Source organism: Mus musculus, chromosome 4 (genome assembly GCF_000001635.26).
Source record: "Mus musculus strain C57BL/6J chromosome 4, GRCm38.p6 C57BL/6J".
Lineage (NCBI taxonomy): Eukaryota > Metazoa > Chordata > Mammalia > Rodentia > Muridae > Mus > Mus musculus.
In genome coordinates, this window is record NC_000070.6 from 48,044,249 (window position 1) to 48,066,767 (window position 22,519).

The 22,519-nt window shown below is 48.0% G+C and overlaps 1 protein-coding gene across 6 annotated transcripts in view; it reads left to right on the forward strand.

Moving 5' to 3' along the window:
* Positions 1-829: 829 nt before the first annotated feature.
* The window catches only part of Nr4a3 (nuclear receptor subfamily 4, group A, member 3), a 41,370-nt gene continuing 19,680 nt past the window's right edge, over positions 830-22,519 (forward strand). The window contains exons 1-6 of one of the 6 annotated variants that reach the window (XM_006537656.4): positions 830-1,468; positions 4,704-4,880; positions 5,686-5,757; positions 6,998-7,953; positions 11,682-11,811; positions 12,286-12,458. In XM_006537656.4, the coding sequence (XP_006537719.1) occupies positions 7,000-7,953; positions 11,682-11,811; positions 12,286-12,458 (1,257 nt within the window). In that variant the 5' untranslated portion in view covers positions 830-1,468; positions 4,704-4,880; positions 5,686-5,757; positions 6,998-6,999. The other 5 variants (XM_006537657.4, XM_006537658.1, NM_015743.3 and 2 more) reach the window with 5 other exon arrangements.

Here is a 22,519-nt window from a genome sequence, read left to right on the forward strand (position 1 = left end):
CATCTACAACCCTCAAATGCGAGTTGAGTTCCATGTCTGACCCGGTGCTGGGGAGTAGAGGAACAGTCAGACTCACTCAGCTGTTCAACACGTGTGGTGTGTTTGTTTTATATATAGTTTCTCGTGCAGCGCGCGCGTGGCTGGATGTGCACTTCTTTGGATTATAAAGCGTCCAGTCAAGAACCTCACACCATAAGTAAAAAGAAATAAAATCTTGTCCCTGGAACTGTCTGCATCCTAGGGTGAAACACTAACAGCATGACAGGAGGAAGAGGCAAATTAGCCTAGGCGCAGAGGGCCAGAGGGACGTAAACAGCCTTAGAACCATTGCATGAGGGAAGCACAGCTGCACCTCTGGGAGTCTTCGGCCTGGTGCCAGACTCCTTCAGCTGCGACTGCCAGGTCACTCGGAGAAGCTGGCTGGCGTAGCCTTCCCTTTCGGAAGAGCTGTCCTCTCTCTTACCCCCTGGACCTGGCTAGATGCCTCGGGGCAGCCTCGGAGGCGAGCCAGCAGCACTCCTCCAACTCTGCTCCACCCGGAGCCTGACAGCTGGGCGGTCCCGCCTGACCCGCGGGCGGGCTGCGGCACCCTCTGGTAGACCGGCGCCCTGGCAAGCGGCTCCCGTGCAGAGGGGTTGGCCGCGCGAATCTGAGAAGCCTCAGGGCTGGGGTCCGCAGCTCCCCGTGGTTTCCATTGTGCGGCCGTGAGAATGGCCGGAGGACGCGCGCACGCGCGCGCGCACACACACACACACACACACACACACACACACACACACCCTCGCACACGCGGAACCGGCTGGGCCAGGGGAGGGAGGAGGAGGGTGACGTAGCGTCCCATGTCGTCACATTGACGTCTCGCATTCCAGGCACTCTATGGAGAGGCTGCTAGGGCTCCTGTGGCATAAATGACGTGCCGAGAGAGCGAGCGAACGCGCAGCCGGGAGAGCCGAGTCTCCTGCCTCCCGCCCCCCACCCCTCCAGCGCCTGCTCCTCCTCCGCTCCCCATACACAGACACGCTCACACCCGCTCCTTCACTTGCACACACAGACAGACACACGCGCGCTCACACGCTCCGCACACACACTCCACTCTCTCCCGCGCGCTCACACCCCTCTCACCCGGCTCCCTCGCCAGTGTCGCGCCGCGCCGCGCCGCAGCCGGACGCCCCTCCAGGGCTCACTTTGCAACGCTGACAGAGCCCGCAGTGTCCGTGGAGGTGGGAAACGTGGCGACATCCTACCCCCTGGTCGCAGCCGGAGACTGGATGCCTGCGGAACCTCTCGGCGGCGCTCTCCCATGAGTTGGGATCGCAGCATCCCCCGCCAGCCGCTCACCGCCTCTGGGAGCCGCTGGGTTTGTGCACCGCAGCCCTTCCGGGACAGCAGCTGTGACTCTCCCCCAATCCAGATTTCGGGGTCGCTCTCTAGAAACTCGCTCTAAAGACGGAACCGCCACAGCACCCAAGTACGTACGATATGCCCAGTTAATGTGGGGACTTGCTTAAAAGTTGGCGCGCTGGGAAGTGTCGCTCCTGAAATTGACAACTTTTAATATGGGGTGGCCCCCTCCCGCCGCCTCCCCTTTCAGGTTTTCTCGCCCAGCTACCGGTGGGTTCCAAGCTGAAACTTTTCCCTTGTAGCTGGCCCTCAGGGACTCTGAAGCTTGTGAGATTCCTCTCCCCACCCAAAGAGGCTAAAAGCCTCTAACAAAGAGGAGGACCTGGATTTGTGCTGTAGCTGCTCCAGCGTCGTAATTCAGGGTATTTCGGCTCTAGTTGTCATGGTAATGATGCTCTCGGCGGCGGCGGCGGCGGCGGCAGCGGCTGCCGCTGAGGCAGAGTTGGAGCCCCGGTGATGAACGGCAGTAATTTTCCTGCCTTTTAAGTGGAATTGGAAATAGGGACTCTGGTGGGTCCGAGTTAATGTGTCTAATGGTGAAACGGAGCTGGTTGTCTGGGAGAAAGCTTAGGAGGGCCAGTGCCTGGGCAGCAGCGGCCGGAGTTTGCAGAGGCTCTGGAGGAGCTCAGCAAAGAGGGTGTAATTGTAGGAATGCGGCTTATTGTATTGAAATGAGCCCCGGGCTCCACTAGGCACGTCTGCCTGGCGTCGCCGACTTGCTGGTTTACACTTTTCCCCATGGAGGTAATCGGGTGTAATTGCCGACTCTCGCGCCCCGACACGCGTGGGGACCAGGTCCCTCTTCTCCAGGCCTTGGCTGGTGTGGGAAAGGCTTGTGTTACTTTTCAATGAGCTTTCGGAGAAGTTGCTCCGAGTGTTTTCTTCTTAGTAGAAAGGAAAGTTCTCGATGGTGAAAAGGGGAGCCGAGCAGCGGAGCGCAGCCGGCGGAGACTGGCTTTCAAAGGCACCTCTCGAACCTGTTGGAGGCTTCCGGCAGTCATGCGGGAGCTCATGAGCATTGGTCCCTTGATTTCCAAGAACGTTCTTGGAGCTGGCCTTTTGTTTATGTGCCCGGCTTCTCCCGAGGGAAGAGCCGCGGGGACTGTGGTCAATAGTGCTCTGGAGCTGCTTATCCTAGGGCCTGGGAGGGCTGGGAGAGAGGTTACAGGGTTCGGTTCGGCCATTCCTCCGCTGTTCCAATTCTGGAGCTCCTTTGCCAACAATCGGGAAATGTTTCTTATAGAACCAAGTTGGAGAAAGAAAAGCTGCCCAACGCGCATACTGAACACAATGAATGAAATTACTTTATTGGAGTTGTTTTAACCCAGCAAGATACACATAACGCCAAAGACTGCCGGGGGTGGGGGTGGCACCACTCCCTCCCTCCACAGGCACCCCCCACCCACCCCCAAATCCCGGACCCAGCACTCGCTCACAGAAATTCTCTCCCCCCCCCCGGGGTTTGCCTAAGCTCCCTCGGTCTTTCTGAGAATCTCTGTCTTTCCCTTTCTGCCGGTCTCTCCTCCACCTCTCTTGCCCCCGCCCAACCTCCGCCCCCGCTCCCCGATTGGAAACTCCGCGGAGGAGCCCAGGTCACAATGGTGTGTTTCACGGTTTCCTCCACACACTTCACCACGGGGAGAGGAACACGGGGGTGTTCCCTTCGTCTGCCCCGGAGAAAGAAAGGGGCTTTGACAGAGGTAGTTATTTCTTCCTAATTTACAACCCCGAGGCTCTGTGCTCCGGGCCCCAGCGGCCACGAGCCGGAGCGACAGAACGTGTTTCCAGGCGCAGAGGCTTTACCTAGGTAACCGGCCAATGGGGGTGGGGGGCGGCCGATGGGGTGCTGGGCTGGGCTGGACGATGGGCGGTGTGCCGGCCTCTGAGAGGAACCCCTTCCCTGGGGAGGCGCGACCCCCGCCCAACCGAGTTCAGAGGCTGCCCCTTAGAGAAAAACTACTCTTGAAAGGCTCCCAGAGAGAGTGGGCATAGGAAACCCAGTAGAATAGGGGGTGGGGTTGCTGGAGGAACCCCCCCCCCCTTTGAAGATGCGAGAGGAGGAGGATGAGAAGCACATGCTACAGCTGTGGAAAGATCCACTCGTGCCAACGCTTCAGCGAGCGCAAGGTTTCCGTCGGGGTACCTTGGTTGGGGATGGCAAGGGAATCCCCCATTTCCTGGCCATCGAGAATTTCCTAGACCTGGGAAACCCGGGTCTCTTTCTCTCTACAAGCAAACTCTGGGCGCCGGAGTGGCAGGAGATGAAACTTACCCCTTGGCTCCAGCGTTCACCAGAGATCTTTTGGTTAGTTTGGGGGTTGGGTTCCCCTCCAAGGGGGAGGGGGCAGGTTCCTAACCTTTGAGGTGTGCCCACCCCGAACAAAGGGGGGCGCTATAAGCCGAAGTTAGGGGCAGCTGGAGCTCTCCTCCCTGCCAGTCAAGCTGAGCTTCCAACCACAAAGTTTCACTAGGCTGTGCACCGGGACTTTCGCCTGGGAGCCGCTCTGAGCGCCCTCCGGAATGTACCCCCTCTGAGCCACCGGGTGGCCCTGAGCCTTGAAGCCGCCCACCCTCGGGGACACCGCCCGCTGAGTGCAGGGGACCTCCCTCGGTCCGTCGTAGCAGCAGCCAAAGCTGTCTGCGGAGCGCACGGCTCCCAGCACAGGCCTTTCCTCTGTGCCCTTTTGTTTGCTTGACCCCTGGCCCTCGAAACTCTCGACTAATAGAAGGGAAGATCCATTAGCATTTAGAATGAAAAGCGCAGACTTTCTTAATTCCTCCGGGCATTCATGCATTCGTTCCGGACCTTGTGCATTTCCTATGCGGCGTGTAAAATTTGTGTTTGAGGAGTGGAGGCCGTCGGAGTTGAAAAATGGCTATTTTCTTCAGTATACTCCCTGACGCCACCACCACCCCCTTATTCGGACTTCTATTCGTTCCTCAAGTGCCCCCCTTCGGTCTTCCTGACTTCGCAAGCTGGGAACCAACAGTGGGTGTAGAAAAGATCAATTTCTTGGCGACGACCATGGGGGGGATTTTAGCATCAGATCGTGTACCACAAAAGAAAGGGCTGTGAGCTTACTGGGTGCCAGCAACCTTCCCTTAGCTTCCTACGACGGTGTGATGCTTCTTGCCCAGTAGCTCCGTGAGCCCTAAGCACTTTCACTTAACCTTATGACAATTCTTTGTAATTATCTAGTGTTTCTACAGGTCCCCCACCCCCACCCCATTCACCCAGTCCTGGGAAAGAGGACCCAGCTTAATCTTACCGCAATCTCTGTTCCCTTTCTCGGTGCCTGCAGAGCCCACTGCGGGAGAGCGCAGCCCGACAAGCCCGGGCGCTGAGCCTGGACCCTCAGCAGAGCGGGCCAGCACAGCGGCTGCTGCTTCGCCTATCCCGACGTCCCCGCCTCCTACACTCTCAGCCTCCGCTGGAGAGACCCCCAGCCCCACCATTCAGCGCGCAAGATACCCTCCAGGTAGGTCTGAAACCCTTTATCCTCCCGAGCAAGGGAAATGGGTGGAGAAACCAACAACCAGCGGGCAGTCTGGTCAACCTGCCCAGTACCAGCATGTAGGGCTCCTGGCCCTACATTTCACAGCACAGGTGGCTTCTTGGCACGAAGCTCCGCTGTATACCACACCCTATGCTACTACCAAGCAGAGCAGAGAAATTATACGAAGCATTTCTCAAAAGTATGTTTCCTAAGAAGAAAAGCATATATTCCAAGAGATCAGGATATGCTGTTTTTAATGGCTTTGTTTTTGTCCTTTTATACTCAATATATTCATTTAAGGGATCACTTGGGGAGATAGGGAACATTTTTATTGATCTAAAACCCAAACGATTTGTGAGGCAGGAGTTTGGATGATTGAGGCTCAGAGGCAAGGGAAACCCATGTGAGCTACAAACAGAAGTAAGTATAAAGGCCTCAGATTTAGTTTACACAACCTCTTTACAAATTTGGTAAAGGTAGAAGAGGTGGGCCTGGGTAGGCACCAAAGATACACAGATAGAGTCACTCTCCTGCTGGAGACTTCAGAAAGACAAAGAGCAATAGGGAGAGGACAGAATGGCAGGTGATTCCGAGGGATTCTTAGAGATGCAAGGGAGGGAAATGAAAAGGCCAGGCTGTGTGTCCCTTCTTTTAAACAGCTTCCATTTCATCCTAAGAACTAGACACCAAGCTCCTTTTAATCCTTTAACTCCAAGCTAGCTCAGGAGGCCTCACTGGAGAAGGCAGGCATGAACTGGCCACTCCTCAATGCTGCTTCTTCCAACAGGCCCTCAGCACCTTTTTTCACGTCAAGATCTCATCCCATACACGCATGACTCAATCAGCTTTGGAAATGTGGGTAAGAGAAAGATGTCAAGGGAAATGTGAAGCAGCCACTTTTCTGCTAGTCACACCTTCACACCCCACCCTCCAAGAAGAAGTGAAGCACCTGGGTTTGACTCGGAAAAACCAACCACCAGAAACTCCCCATGTTACCACTTTGACTTAGCCATAAAAAAGGAAAATTATTAGAAAAGTCATCCACAAGAGACAGTGACTCTCAGGGCCTTCTCACCTACTTCAACCTCTGTGGTTATGGCAAGCACCCCTAAACCAGTTGCTTTGGGGTCCAGCCTAGGCAAACTGGCAGAGAGACTTCATCTGTTTTGAAATTTCTCTCTTCTCTTCTCCCCACCCCCTTCACGAGAAAATACTTAGATTAATGTGCCTGTTAGACAAGCGGTTAGCTGTTGTTATAAAATGGTTCTAATCTTACTATGTCAGAATATCCTATTAGTCAGAATTGGGAAGTTTATATACATCTATGCATCCGCACACACAGTATATAGGAGAGAGCAGGTTTGGTGGGTGTGCTGTTACAGATGATCTTTTTCTTTGCAGATGGCATCGACTCCCCCAGTCCATTTCCTGGGCCTACGTGCCCACCTCGCCACTTAAGCTGGCTGAAGTCATCAGTAGGGGTCCAGTTTGTGCAGGCTGCTAATCCTGTTTGGAGGAGTGGGTGGGGAACAGCGGCCACAACTTGTGTGGGCAGCCTTAGCTGGCACTCATCAAATGTTAGCATGTCACTGCCTCCCTTGTACTACACAGGACATCTTTTTTTTTTTTTTTCACTAACTCACAGGTTCACCAATCAACATGTGTAAGTCTTGGGGGCACCAATGGCCTCCTCTCCAAATTAATTAACAAGACATTTCCTTCCTTTCCCTATGGCTAGGGAGACCACTCCAATGGTTTTTGGGTTGTTGTTGTTGCTGCTGCTTGGGACTTAAACTAATTTTTTAAATGACCTGGGCTTATGAGGAAAAGCATCTATATCCAGATTTGATGAACAGAGCAAGGGAGGGAAGATGGATGTAGCCATCCCCAGGGAGTCCATTTTTATCGCCCCTGGGGCCCCTTTGACAGTCAGGAACTCAGCTGTCTTCCCAGCCAGGAAGAAAGTAAGCTAGGAGCATTCAGTCTTTGCCAGCAGGTGGGAGAGGATACCACTTTCTTGTTTCCTGATTCAAGAGCAGTGGAACCAGCTGCAGATGGAGTGTCAACTGGCTTCTGAGCCCTTTTCTCTGTCCCTGCAGATATGCCCTGCGTGCAAGCCCAGTATAGCCCTTCACCTCCGGGGTCCACTTACGCCACGCAGACTTATGGCTCGGAATACACCACAGAAATCATGAACCCCGACTACACCAAGCTGACCATGGACCTCGGTAGCACGGGGATCATGGCCACCGCCACTACATCCCTGCCCAGCTTCAGTACCTTCATGGAGGGCTACCCCAGCAGCTGCGAACTCAAGCCCTCCTGCCTGTACCAAATGCCGCCTTCTGGGCCTCGGCCTTTGATCAAGATGGAAGAGGGTCGCGAGCATGGCTACCACCACCACCATCACCATCACCATCATCACCACCACCACCAGCAACAGCAGCCGTCCATTCCTCCTCCCTCCGGCCCCGAGGACGAGGTACTGCCCAGCACCTCCATGTACTTCAAGCAGTCTCCGCCTTCTACACCGACCACTCCAGGCTTCCCCCCGCAGGCGGGGGCGCTGTGGGACGACGAGCTGCCCTCTGCGCCTGGCTGCATCGCTCCGGGACCGCTGCTGGACCCGCAGATGAAGGCGGTACCCCCCATGGCCGCTGCTGCGCGCTTCCCGATCTTCTTCAAGCCCTCACCGCCACACCCTCCCGCGCCCAGTCCAGCCGGCGGCCACCACCTCGGCTATGACCCCACGGCCGCAGCTGCACTCAGTCTGCCCCTGGGAGCCGCGGCCGCAGCAGGCAGCCAAGCTGCTGCGCTCGAGGGCCACCCATACGGGCTCCCGCTGGCCAAGAGGACGGCCACGCTGACCTTCCCTCCGCTGGGCCTCACAGCCTCCCCCACCGCGTCCAGCCTGCTGGGAGAGAGCCCCAGCCTCCCATCGCCACCCAATAGGAGCTCATCATCTGGGGAAGGCACATGTGCCGTGTGCGGCGACAACGCTGCCTGCCAGCACTACGGAGTCCGCACCTGCGAGGGCTGCAAGGGCTTCTTCAAGGTGAGAGAGAGCATGCCTCCTCCAGGTACTTGCTCCGCTCAGCAGTCAGACCCCTTGCTGAGGCATCTAAGTGGGTGTAAGCTGGAGTCCTTGCCCTTGCCCGTGTGAAAGCTATAATCCCACACACCGTGCATTCCTAGGCCTAGAACTTCAGACCCATCTTTCCCAGGGTTTTTAAACTCAAAAGTTCCCGAATAAGCTGTCCATGCACTTGAAGGGCCTGCATCAACCTCCTGACCTGACATTTCCTTAGGTGGTGGTGGTGGTGGTGGTGGTGGTGGTTGTTGTTTCTGAACAGAGGTTTCTGCAGATTTTTAAAAGGATCCAAACTCCCACACCACCCAAACATCATCATCCCTTCTCTGTCCACCCAGAGTGTGAGAAAATAGCACCCTCATGCATGGCGGGCCTGGGCGTTAGTGTCTCGGTCTTCACAGGAAGAGCTGCGAGACTTAAGATTGAATGTTGGTCATTCACGGGCTGTTTCTGATTCAGTGTGCTTGGAAACTAGATCTTAATTATCGTTGTTTCTTAGAGGAGAAAATGGAGGTTCAGAGAGGTCATTCAATTGCCCCAGAACTCACACTCAGAGAGTGAGGTGGAGACAGGGGGTCAACTCATAATCTGTGTGCTCCCAAGATGCTCTGTGGTGGCAGAACCGAGGGGCAAGGTAGCTGGCTCGAGGCAGCTTGGGACAGCTTAGTCCATGGAAGGGTAGAAGGTAGAACTCAGGCCTTGCCAATCTACCCTGTCCTCTAGGAACGCTTACCTCCCTGCATCTGTGCACACACAGTGCCCACGACCATCATTCTCTCATAGACACAGTGGAGAATTGGAGAATCATCGGCCTCCCCCATATTAGCAAAGAAACTGAACCCTGGAGAAGTATCCTATACTCAGGCTTGTGGAGCGATGTGGCTTGCATATGGGATAAGGGACAGCTGGCTTCTCTTGACTCTGGAGTTCAATAGTCTTCCCCCCACCCCTGCCCCACTATGTGTGTGGGGGGGTGCAGTGGGGAGGGGGGGTTCAGCCTTCTTACTCTTTTGCTGTTCTTTCCGTTGTCACTGAGTCTCAGATGGTTCCAGATATTTCTGTGTCATTCTCTTTACACCCTAACCAACTGATACTTCAGGCACAAACAGACTCACATGAATAACATAGATGAAGGGGGATACTGATTGGGTGACAAGGATTTGGGAAGCAGAAAGAATGTTTATTTATGAGCCGGAATCGGGGCTGGAAGATTCAAATAGGAATCCTAACTTGACACCTATCCATTTGTAACATTGGACATAGGCCTTCTTTCTAGATCTTAGCTCCCCAACCAGCAGATCAAACACAATGAAAAGGCCATAGTAAGTAAGATATCAACATACAAGAGCGCGCCCTAGTCTTTAAGTCACAAAACAATAGGTATGGAATGAAGACTTGGTATTTATGACCATGCACACATTTGTGGTTAGATATACAAACCGACAGGCATCCGGTTGTCACATGACAATGGCTATCACATCACTCACTGAATTCTCCAGGTAAATGGAAGGGTGCTTGGGTAAATATGTTGCCATGTGCAAGGCCCCACAGATACACAAGTTTGTGATGCTTTAAGGGCGCACCTTCCTTTTAAATAAGCCGCTTAGGTTGCCTTTGTGTTTTCCCTTCAGTGTTAGGGGCTGAATCCGGGCAGGTGCTTTACCTCTGAGCTGGTCTCCAAGCCTGGGTTAGCCTCCCCCTTTTCTTCCTTTCTCCCCCTCCCCCTGCTACTCTGGGGGGGGGGTCCCATATAACTACATTCCTTTAGCGGGTTTGGATTTTATAAAATTTCAGTGGAAATGCTGAAGGGTGATAAACAGTCAGCAGGAAGGGAGAAAAGAAAGACATTCCAGGAAGAGATGAATGAAGACTACACGGCAGAGCCATCCCCAAACATTGAGAACTTAGTACCCCCATGGGAGTGTTAACATCTAGAAACTCACAGCAACCTTTCTCCAACACTTCCCTTTTCTTCAGCATTCCCTTGAAAACAGATCTATATTGGAAGGAAGGGTGGGGGCAGGCCAGGGTTAGGACCACCCCACAGATCTGTTAATTAAAGGAACTAGAACTGGATTTACCCAGTGGCTTTCTACCATTAAATTGAATTCTTTAAAAATGTGACATGAAGTGCAGTTAATGATGGGAATTCGGAGATTGAACTGTAACGATCTCTCGGTCCTTACACTGTGCAGACACACACAAGTGTGGAGGCCGGCTTCGGACTATTGGGGAAATGTACACCTGCAGCAGAATGCCACAGGCGCTTACATCCATCGGCACAGTGCCTTGGGGATAATGGCAGGAAAGGATGCTAGAAAGCATGGGCATGTTCTCTGAAAGAGAGCTTCATTCAAAGGCTGCTATCAGTGTAGACTGCTGAGAATGGAGGTGCTGAAAACTCAGCCCTGTGCAGCTGTGCCTTAGACTTGACATAGGCTGGCCTTGTCATATGTATAACCGTTCATTCCCTTAGGTGAAATGAACACATGACAGGGTAAAACTGAATCCTTGGGAAATAAGGAGAGTAGAGAATAAAAGCCGAAAGTAAAACTAGAATTTTTGAACCCAAAACACATCACCAAGCACAGCTTATCTAAACTTCTTTTAAAACATAGCCCAGACTTCCCAAATACATTCCAGTGTTCTGCTCTGAGTGGAATCCTGTAGATTCTGGTCCTTTTGGAACACTTCATTCTACGTGAAAAAATGTAACCATTTGCACAAAGGTTTTTTATGACTTTTTAAGCATTATTTTACATGTGGAGCATAGGAGATGTTTAATTATTGCCCCATGTGTTATTTCAAAATTCTATGTGATTCAGAAATATGTGATGTTATTTTTATCTCCAGCATCAAGTTTTATGGTGTGCCTTTAATAATGTGGTTCTTTTTGGTGTCTGAAATAATAGTCATTTATGAAATCCTGAGGTGTATATATGGCTTTCCTATTTTTTTCCTTCTCTTATTCCTACTTGGCTTTGGGTTTTCATTCCTGGATATGACAGTGATTTTTCTACCCAACTTTAAGAATGTGCTTTTCAAAGTCAGAAATGGACAGTTTATTATATGCATCCTCTAAAGATAAAACAAACTAAGTAGTACAATCACATGGATTTATTTTTTTTTAGTTAAAACATGATTTCTTATATGTTTTAGAATGAAAACATTATTTCCTATACATTTTAACAAGACAAACTCAGATTTTATTCTGTATGGCTTCACCTCTATTGAGTAACAAAACCAGTTATTGAGATGTCTGGCAATGTCTGGTATAATAGTGATACCATACATAGTACAGCCCAGATAGTTCTGATTTTATTTTAATAAGGTCAGTGATAATCAGGGGAGTAGAACAAGTAGAAAATTGTTCCCAAGGGGATATTAAAAGTGGAGATAATCTAATCCTCCAAGGTACGATATGTTGACCTGGTAATTTCAGATATGATTTTATCATTCAGAGTTGGGTGCCTCCTGAGACTCGCTTCAGAACAACCCAAGATGATTTTCACTGTCAGCCAGGAACACTAATAAAATTGTTTTTCCTGCAGGCTAGCGTGTTAGGAAATTAAATTTATCTAATTATACAAATTGCACTGTCGCTTTTCACGTTGTAATTAAAATACATCTTGTCAGGTCTTGCCTCTTTCCAGAAACTATTAGTTGACTATCTCTGTGTTATATTTTCTCAGAGAACGGTGCAGAAAAATGCAAAATATGTTTGCCTGGCAAATAAAAACTGCCCAGTGGACAAGAGACGCCGAAACCGATGTCAGTACTGCAGATTTCAGAAGTGTCTCAGTGTCGGGATGGTTAAGGAAGGTAAGAGCGTGCGTTTTTCATCCAGTTTGCTAATACTTACCCTCAGACCATGAAACCTGATAATATTTACATTGAGGCAGTGCATTTTCCTAGTGTTTCTTTCTTCCAATCGTTTTCTTTTTGAATGGTATTTGTATGTACACTAAAGTCACACTCAGGACTGCTTATTCTAATTTCTCAAAAATCAATTTTATAAAAAACCGTTGTTCTATTTGAGAAGGAGATTTTCAGAGCCTCCTCGTCACCCAACGTGAGTATGGAATAGCGTTTCTCTTTCCTGACTATGTGGACTCTCAGTCCATCACTGTTGAGCGCTGTTCCGAACTTAACACTGCTCTGAAATGGGGGCGGGGGCGGGGTGTCCTCATCCATCATTGCCAAACTCTAATGTGTTTGGATTCCTCTTCATGATTTATGCCTATTCCAAGTGTGATCTTTAAACAGTGGTTTTTTCCCCCCTCTGTATCTCATCAGTTGTGCGTACAGACAGTCTGAAAGGGAGGAGAGGTCGTCTGCCTTCCAAACCAAAGAGCCCACTACAACAGGAGCCCTCGCAGCCCTCCCCGCCATCTCCTCCGATCTGTATGATGAATGCCCTTGTCCGAGCTTTAACAGATGCAACACCCAGAGATCTTGATTATTCCAGAGTAAGTTCTATGAATGCTTTTGAACCATTATGATTTTCCATTCATGATCATGGTAGCAAGAGTTAGTTAAATGACTGTGCCTGGCATTGTGCTAGTCAGCTTTCTACTGTTCCTATAGTTCTCATTTCATTTAGCAATAAGTGCATTCACTATACCAAAATAGCTTTTTGCCTTATTGAATCTCTAAATGGCTTAATAAGTGATCCTGACAGGGCTACACCTGTCACACCCGAGCTTGCAAGATTCCCGGTGGTGCCAATGAAAAGACAAACAGGTGAACTGCAATTCATAGGGCCTCTCTTCTGTTCTTTCTTGATGCTTTAGAAATTGGAACCTATTGTATTTCTCACATTGTGATTAGACTCTCTCGGTTAGCTCCAAGTTATCCATAAGTAGTCCAGCCAGTTGTATCCTCACTGATTAATTTGCTGCTTGTTTGGGGGGTGGGGGCTTGGGGGTTAGACCCTGGGGAGGAACACGCCCTAGCCTTGGTGCCAGAGGCATCAGGAGGACTGGGATGGAGCACTGCTGTTTCTGTTTCCTGCCTGTGTCACCTGGCTCTTGTTCCTGGCTCTCTCCTCCCTGCAGTGGAAATGATTACCATATTTAACCCCAGAGGAGGGTTTCTAGCATCAGTCACACAAGGATGACAGAACTATTTTTTTTTTTTGAAAACATAAATGATTACCAGTGTTGTTATTTCAGTCAACCAAAACATATCAACATTTTAATTTCACATAGGACATCATTAAAAAAAAATAATCACCAGTATGAACTCTGTTAATTTCCCTAAATCTGAATGACACTGGGAAGGGCAATTGAAGGGTTTTTTTGAGAAAAGTCACAAACATTACGATAAGGCCATTTTTTTATAGGATTTTGAATAGCAGAGTTCTAGTAAACTAGTCTTATTGCAGATGGAAAAGGAGAAAAAGATGATCCTAGTTACTGAATAATTCTTCCTGTTAAACATTGTGCTACACTGTCTCATTGCACCCTTGAACCAGCTATGAGCTCTAAGGGGCATGCATTATATCCACTTGAAAACAAGCATGCTTGGAAACACAATTGAAGAGAGGCTGTGTGGGGGTCTCCCATGGGCTGATCTGATTTCCTTCCCCATGGCTCATTCGGCATTTCCAGCATCTGGATGAATGCCTGGCAAAGAACAGTTTACCTTTGCTATGCTGCCTCCTTTTGGGTTGCAGTGTTGACAGAAACGCTGGGTGTACCCACAGAGATCCTCTTGCCCCCTCCCTGCCTTCGTTCTAGGCCCTCCCTACACCTGATCACAAGACTCCCTATAAGTAGCATGGTAGATCCTTAGCACCAGAGGTTGAGGACTCTTATTCTGATTGTAAGTAGCATCTCTTGATGAAAGTCAAGTCTCAAATTGTACAACAGAATAGTTTACTGACTAAGGGTTCAGGCTTTGAAAACAGGCAAGTCTAGATGAAAATCCCAATGCCAGCATTTACTAGCTGGGTGACCTTGAGAAACTGTTGTGTCTAATGCCTCAATTTCTTCATCTTTGTTATTTGATAATATTATCTGCTTCCTGGGATTGTTTGTGAAGATTAAATAAGATGGCATTTGTCAAAACTTTAGCATGGGGCCCGGTATATCATTACCTCGATCAATTTTTTTCACTCTGGACATTAATCAAATGTGCTACCAAGTATAGGCACTGCGCAGCCAGGTACCATGTAGCAACATCATTAATACAGGTATTATTATCCCTATGGCCCAATAAGAAAATCAAAACAGAGATAAGTGAAAGAATTGAGTAGCCCAAGGTCAGGCATAAAACAACTGTCAGAGGTCAGATTAGGAGTCACGCTTCACCGACTCTCTGGTTGCAGTGAGGGTGGGAGCGATAGATGTTTTGGCATGAAGATTCTCCTCCCTGAAGCATCCCACCTCTTCCTCTGCAATCCATCTGCAGTAATGAAGCTTATGGTAACTGTCTTGGCTAAGATTATAGCACACAATCTGTCATCATCTCAGAGCATTTGCCATTACTTCTGATGGTCAGTTGAGCAAACTTGCCCCCCCCCCCATGATGGTGTGTCCCCAAACTATCTAATTATCAGTGTCTATGGCCTCATTTTCATGCAGTGGCAATGTCTCCCTAGTATGTTGAGCTGTCCCAGCTGGGAAATGTCTCTACATTGAAAAAAATCAATCCAGTGTGTTTGCTTGTCTCTGCACCATTCAGTCTGTTAGTCTGGAGTCATCACCCTCATCAACAAACATTTATCCAATTTAATTGTTAGCTTTGCCCCAAATAGCAGATTGCCCATGCCAAAGTCTGGGTCGTGACGATGCTACCTTTGAGGCCTAGCTCAATTTTGCAAAGCATATTTATTTTAATTGCATTGTTTTTGGAATCAGGTTGAACTTCATCGCTTGGGTTCTCCTGCATTTAGATAGCTTTACAAAAATTATCAAAAATTGGACCAGAATCAACTAAATTAAAAAGACTTTTTTAAAAAAAAACACAGTGAGCTTTCATCAAAAAAAAAAACTTGGAAGAAGACACAGGAGCATGCTGATCACATTTGCAGCTGACAGAAAGCTGGGAGGGATCGCTAATATGATGGATGTCAGTATCAACATTCAGAGTGAGCTCGACAGGTTGGAACAGGAAGGGCTGAAACCATCTCGGAGAAAGTTAGCAAAAATAAATGTGAAGCTCAACATTTAGATTTTTTTTTTAAGGGGAGAGCCTTGGCTTGTCAGTGGTTCATTCAGGAGTTTATTCCACAGACAGTCAGTATGTTCCAACAAAGTGTGTGTCTATGGAAGGGGGAGGTGCTAAATCACCTGCTGTGGTAGTGGAAGCACGCGACCAGAATCCAATTCCATATGGTCCCATGGACACTGTTCTTTCAGATCTCACGTCAAAGATTGAGTCCAATCCAAGACCAGATTTAAAGAGAATGTAGATACACTCTCTGGAAACTTGTGAGAGATGGGTGGAGGAAGGCAGGGAAGAAGACACTTAGGAAGGGGGTTTGTAGAAATTGGGTCACTCTCTTTTCTCTGTATCAAAAAGAAGAGGAATACTTCTGTTTCCCCTGGCAAATCTAGAGAAGGAAGATGGCAGGGAGGAGGAGGATGCTTTCTAACCTGCCTTAAGGACAAGTTGTCTGGTCCACAGCTACTGCCCTCAGAGTGAGGTCAACAAAGCAAGGATTAGTCAAGGACAGCCCACGACAGGATTCTCCACAGAGGGGAAAGGTTGTCTGCAAGACATGGAGTCTCTTCCAACTCTTAATGAAGAGTTTAAGATGCTGAGGTTGACTTTTTGGTTCCTTAATGTAAGTCCTTAAATGCAGAACTATGCAAGAATGAATATAAACACACACACACACACACACACACACACACACACACACACACACATTACTATTGACTTTGTTACCTATCAAAATATTAGAATAGCTGCTGAAGAGATGTCTAAGTTAGTGCAGGCCACGTCAGCGTGAGGACCTGACTTCAAATCCCCAACATGCGTATAAAAACCCAGGCATAGCAGCAAACTCTGGAAATTCCAGAGCTGGTGAGGTGCAGGATCCCAGGATCCCTTGGGGTATGTTCTAGCCAGTGGTGAGCTCCAGGTTCAGTGTAAGACCCTTTCTTAAAAGTAAAGTGGATTAGGGAGAGGAGTTGGGGGCAAATATGATCAAAATATCTTGTATGCATGTGGTGGTTTGAATAAGAATGCCCTGATTTAAAAAAAAAAAAAAAAAGAATGCCCTGATAAACTCATATCGTTTGAATGTTTAGTCACCAGGGAGTGGCACTGTTTGAGAAGGATTAGAAGGTGTGGCCTTGTTCATGTAACAAGCGGGCCTTATTGGAGGAAGCATGCCATTGCAAGCCCCCAATTAAAAGCTTCCTTTGATGAGTTGCCTTAGTAATGGTGTCTCTTCACAACAATAGAACACTGACTAATACAATGCATTGACAATATGACATTTTCAAAGAATTAATATTTTCCAACTAATTAGAAAGATTTAAAGGTGGACAAAAAATTGACAAAAAAAAGTCACCAGATGTTGACCTCTGATCTCCACCCAGACATGCATACACACATGTGCATGTCAGGGCATCACATGCACATACACAGACACATACTTAGTACACACAATTAATGAAACAGGCAAGATGGCTCAGCGAGCAAATGCTTTTGCTGTCAACAGTGAGGGCCTGAGTTCAATCCCCAGAACCTACATGATAAATGGAGAGACCCAAACCTTGTACCACCGCACTGGATGCCCTTTCACATACACACAAATAAATAAATAAATAAGGGCGGGGATCTTCTCTAAATGAATAAAACAAAATGGCTACTTTGAGCCAGACACCATCTTAAACATTTTCATGTAAGTCCTCATCTCTGTGCCACAGAAAGTATGGTGTCAGTCTATTTAAAAGATTGTCATTGCCTGAAATTAATCTTGTCTAGTACCGTCCCCTTAAGATTTTGTAACTATAAAATCATAGCACGGATGACCTTGAGAGCATCGAAAGCAACCCCTGTGTTTTCAGAGGAATACATGAAGGCTCAGCAGGGGCGATGCTGTGCTCTAAGGCTGGTGGCAGGGCTGAGAGAGATGCGAACCATCACGCAGGGGTTCCATGCCATCATACTATCCCTGCTAATTAATGACAACCTACATGGAAATCTACAATAATAGTAATATGTATTTATACCTCATCATCATGTTTATGGTATAATATTAAATGGTAACACTATATCCTTTTTAATCAATTCCTTTAGAAGTAAATACAAGGAAACACTGTTTCCTGTGCATTATCAGCTGCCCGATCCCTCTCTCAATTACTATTAACATTTTAGTATGCATTCATAGTTTAATCTATGCTAGACAAGTTGCCCTGTCAAATGTAAGCCTAACAATTGATTTGGCCAATAAACCTATTAACTGTTTCCCCTAATGATCAGGTCACTAGAGAAAGAAGACAGTGTCTGCCAGGCAGTGCCTTTTAATCTCTGTGTAGCAGAATATGTGCCTTAAAGGTAGAAACTGAGCGATCCCCTTTCTCCCCGAATGTGGAAAAAGGAAGGGTTTTGTTCCAAGTCACAGAGGGAGTGAATGTTTTAAGAGGCCAGGATGAGCGCTCCTGAACTCTGTGACGCATTCCTGGCTCTGGAACCTTCACTTCTCCTGTGGGCCAAACTTCTCTCCCTCAAAAATGAGCTCAGATCATTGTACATCAGTGCAGTCAAAACATGTCACATTTGATTTGTTTCTACCCGCGGTGCTGCTATTCCCTGCCCCACAGTTGCTTTTAATTTAGCAATACAAGTATATATAGATACCGGGCTTGGCTTCGGTGCCTGCATAATTACTAATGAGGAAATATACTTAATGTCCTCATTAGTTGGTCATTCCAAGTATTTTCAGCACGCTAGGATGTTTTCTGGTAATCTGTGCCACTTAGTGCAGTCACAGACTACAGCTACGAGAACTATTGCTCACATCAAACCAGACCACCAGCAAATGCCACTTCAATGCTAATGAGATAGCCCCTAAGACTCAACATGGCCAGCACATGCTAGACTTACAGAGGCCACAGCATGGAGGCTGCAAAGAATGGTTTCAGGAAGCTTTTGGGGAGGGGGAGATGTTTCCTAGTTAATTCCCTGGGTGGCAAGACAGTTCCTTCCATCAGGGCCCTCAGTTTGACCGGTGAAGAGACTGGAGGAAGCTATTGCTGTGATCCCTTCTGGTGCTCTTATTCCTTAGTCCTCCCATCATTACATCTGCTACATATGGTTCTGCCATTGAGTGTGGTACCCAGATTGCCTCCAGGCCAGCATCTCCCTGAGTGTGGCACCCAGATTGCCTCCAGGCCAGCATCTCTCTGAGTGTGGCACCCAGACTGCCTCACCAACAAAGAACGGCAGTGTTTGCTTTAACATGCAGGTCCCCCAGAGTCACACCCAGACCTACCGAATCAGGCTAGAAAAAAAGGAGGTCAGAAAGAATCTTTATTTTAACAAGAGCCTCAGATGGTTATTTGGCATTGTAAAGTTAGAGAGCCACCAATACGGTTTAATAATGCCAATTCAACTTTACTTTGAATGTCCCAGTTTATCATAGGGATGAGAAAGGATGAGCTACAAAATTTCCAGGAAGCACTCAGTTCACTTAACAAATATATAGGGCAGGGGGCACATGGATGGCAGATCTGACAAAACTCGGCCCTCATAGAGCTCACATGCCAGTGAAGAAGAAAAGGAGGTACTAGAAACATGGCCTGAAGTGACACCAAACATGTTTATAGTGTTTCTGAGAGAGGGGCACAGACAAATTAAAAAAAAAAAAGTTGGGAGAAAAATACATTCATCACCAATATTTTTTCATTACCAACTTTTTAAATGTCATTTAATATTTATTTTACTTATTGCCATATGTGTGTGTGTGTGTTGTGTACTTGTGGTCGAATACATTTGGGTGTGAGGGGAGTGAACATACATGTGTCTGGTGAAGTCGAGAGGTTAATGTCTGCAGTCTTCCTCCATTATTGTCTTCCACACATATTGAGACAGGGCCTCTCATAAACCTGGAGCCAGCTAGTCCAGCTAGCCTGCCTGCTTCAGGAATCCCTTGTCTCCACCTTTGCAGGTTAGGATTACGGGTGGCCCATCAAGCCTGTGAGAGTTTTATATAAGTTCTTCACGATCGTATGCATAGTCATCTCTCCAGCTCCAAAATGACACTCGTTAAAGTGCAAACCCCCAAGACTATGTGTACACATAATTTGGCTCATATAATGATCACATCTATCATCCATAGTGATATAAAGGCCAGGAGAAAAATAACATAGTAACGGGGGTGGGAAGGGATTGCATTTCCTTCAGATGGTTCACATGTTTATCGAGGGCGGAAAGGGCGATGCATATTCAGTTCCATTCTGCTATTAAAACATCATGTGACTAATTTTTCAGAGTGCTTTTCTCTACTTGAATAACTTATAGGCCTGGGCCACTGCTGAAACCTGACCCCCACAGTTGCTGCTGACTGCAGCGTGCAGGCTATTTGGGTTAAAATCATATCCGTTTGCTGTTGGGTGCAGCTCCCAATTCTCCTTCTAGGGCCTTTGTAGAAATCGCCATCCTGCACCAGCTGTCTAGGAAAGTGGTAGTCCATCTCTGACTAATGCTAAAGCCAGATTCTGATGGACCAAGTATACGCTCATACACTGGAATTACACATTAGCAGAAACAGGGAGAAAAGCTTGTTTTAGAAATCCTTTCTGTATTTGATCTATGTTTGAATGGAATAATCAATGAACAAATACCTTGAGGTTTTCTTTAGTGACCCCAAACCTATCTTGTCCAGAGATGTAGGGCCTGAAAGGAGGCGTAGCTGGGGATCCAGCTCTTTGACTTCCAGGTTTAAATAGCTAGACTGGGCAGACCATGTGGAAGCCTTGGCCTGTTTGTTCAAATTTGACATGTTCAGAGGAACATACATGATTAATTCATAGGAACACACCCATATCATCGGGTGCCAACCCACCTGTTACTGGGCTCAGGTTGTATTCAGTTTGGCTTCAGAATTCTGGGGCTTGGACAAGAATGACTGCAGGTGAATCCCAAAGGGTCTGCATTCAGGCAAGCTGGGCCTGCTGAGTTTTTTCCTTGCTGAGCTCTGTCAAAGTAAAGACCATACCCCAGGCAGGCAGGCAGGGACTGCTCTTACCAGTGCAGGAAGCATGAACAGTGAGCCCAGCAGGGCTTGTCCCTGCAGAGCACCCTGGCCAAAACTGCATGCTCTGCTGCGTTCTGAGCAAATACAAGAAGCAGAACTGATGTTGATTCATGAGCGCTGGTTTGGGGGAAGTGGATGCTGAAAGCAGGTAGCTGCAGCTCCTATTCCCAGGGGGACGTTTGCATCATTCCATTTGGTCTTCTCCTTCATTTCAATCCGCTACTTAAGAACAAAATTGTGCTGGACTGGTGTCAAATTTCTGACCATGACATCCTAACTTGTGTGACTTCGAAGTATTTAGAACCTTTGAGTGCAAGCCACAGGGGAATCAGCAATTAGCTAATCTACTAGGCGCCCAGAGACTACAACAGGTGCAGAACAGCTACTGTGTGATTTGTCTAAAGATGCGCAGCCGATTTCTTTGCTCAGCTCTCCTCTGGCTAGGAGAGTGTGTATTAAAAAGAGAGGTCAGGCTCACTCAGGGTCTCGTGGCCTTTTCAAATGTCCTTGGGAAGGGAGCTGCTTTCCTCTCCTGGACTTGTTCCTCTGCCCCATGATACCACCCACTGTCTGGGGGACTCATAAGCCCAGGCAAACTGTGACATGGTTGGGAACAAAGAAAGCCTGGCTTTGTCTGGCAGTGGTAGCGCACGCCTTTAATCCCAGCACTTGGGAGGTAGAGGCAGGCAGATTTCTGAGTTCGAGGCCATCCTGGTCTACAGAGCAAGTTCCGGGACAGCCAGGGCTACACAGAGAAACCCTGTCTCGGAAAACAAAACAACAACAACAACAAAAGGAAGCCTGGTTTTAGACTAGACCTGATGTTACAAGATCTTAGAAGGTTGAGGTGAGGATTAGAAAGCTTCTGCTTAATGCAATACAGTCCTTACTCGGTAAATGTGGAAGGCGAGGGATGGTGACAGTGTCAGAACTCTTTCAGTAACATCAGTGTCATCTGCTTTTTAGCTCCCTCTACATCTCAGCCCTTCCATAGAAGGGCCATCACAACAGACCTTTAACAATGTTATTATCCCTACCCCATAGAAGAGAATACTGAGCTCACTACAATATGTCACAAATCAGGAGCCCAAATAAAACTATAAATAAAGTCCCTGGGCTCAACATCTGATGTCTGTACCTTTATGTCTTGCTGCTTCTTGGGGAAAAAGACCCACTTACATCTAGTGTCTCATCTCCTCGCATGAGGGAGGTTTCCCAACAGTGCCTTATTGGTCACTGGCTCTCCTCCAATCAAGTCTGGGCTTTCTGGCAAACCTAGACACCCACCCTGACTATTGCACTGAAAAGAAATAAAGTCAGGTGGGGACGTAGTTCAGTGATAATGCACTTACCTAAAGTGTACAGGCTGTGAGTCTGATCCTTTGCATCATCATACCTTTTTGGAACGGTTCAGGGGTGCTGAGGATTAAACACCAGAGCCTTCATTGTTTCATGTCAGTAGTAAGCTGCATCACCAGCCAACATCAAACATACTAACAGTCAGCTTGCAGTATCAGGACTCAGGAGGCAGAGACAAGGTATGGCTGCAAGTTCGAGGCAGGCCTGGTATATGTAGTGAGAGTCAGGTGAGTCATGGCCCCATAATAAGACCCTGTCTCAAAATATAAAGTCAACAGACATAGGACTTAAAATCCCAGACATACTTTAAACCCTAGCTTACCATGGGCAGCTATGTAACTTGGAAAAGTTTCAAGCTTCCTTAAGCATCAGTTTCCTTATAAAATAAGGGTTAAAATCTCTGACTGGTGAGGATCAAAGTTGGGGGGTGGGGTGGGACTTGACGCTTTCCAGTGAACAGGAAGGCAATGATACACCTGTTTGTACCTGTTTGCACCCGTTCTCTCATGCCTTTGCTCTTGTCCCTTGATCTTGCTGCCTAGATCATTCTGCTGGAAGCAGAAAAGATGCCACCTCCATTGTGAGAGGCAAAACTGTGCCTTTACCAGAATAGCCAAAAGCTTGGGAGAGCCGGGCAGTGGTGGTGCATGCCTTTAATCCCAGCACTTGGGAGGCAGAGGCAGGTGGATTTCTAAGTTCGAGGCCAGCCTGGTCTATAGAGTGAGTTCCAGGACAACCAGGGCTATACAGAGAAACCCTATCTCGAAAAAAAAACAAAGGAAAAAAAAAAAAGCTTGGGAGAAACCTCTCCCCCCTCCCCTTCCCCCTCCCTCTTCTCTTCCTTTGTCTTCCTCCACTGTCTTCCTCTTCTTCCCCACCTTCTGCCCATCCCACCCCCAGTTCCTAGCTCTGTGCAGTCTAGTATGTCTTTCTTCAATGATGAACATGTACCCC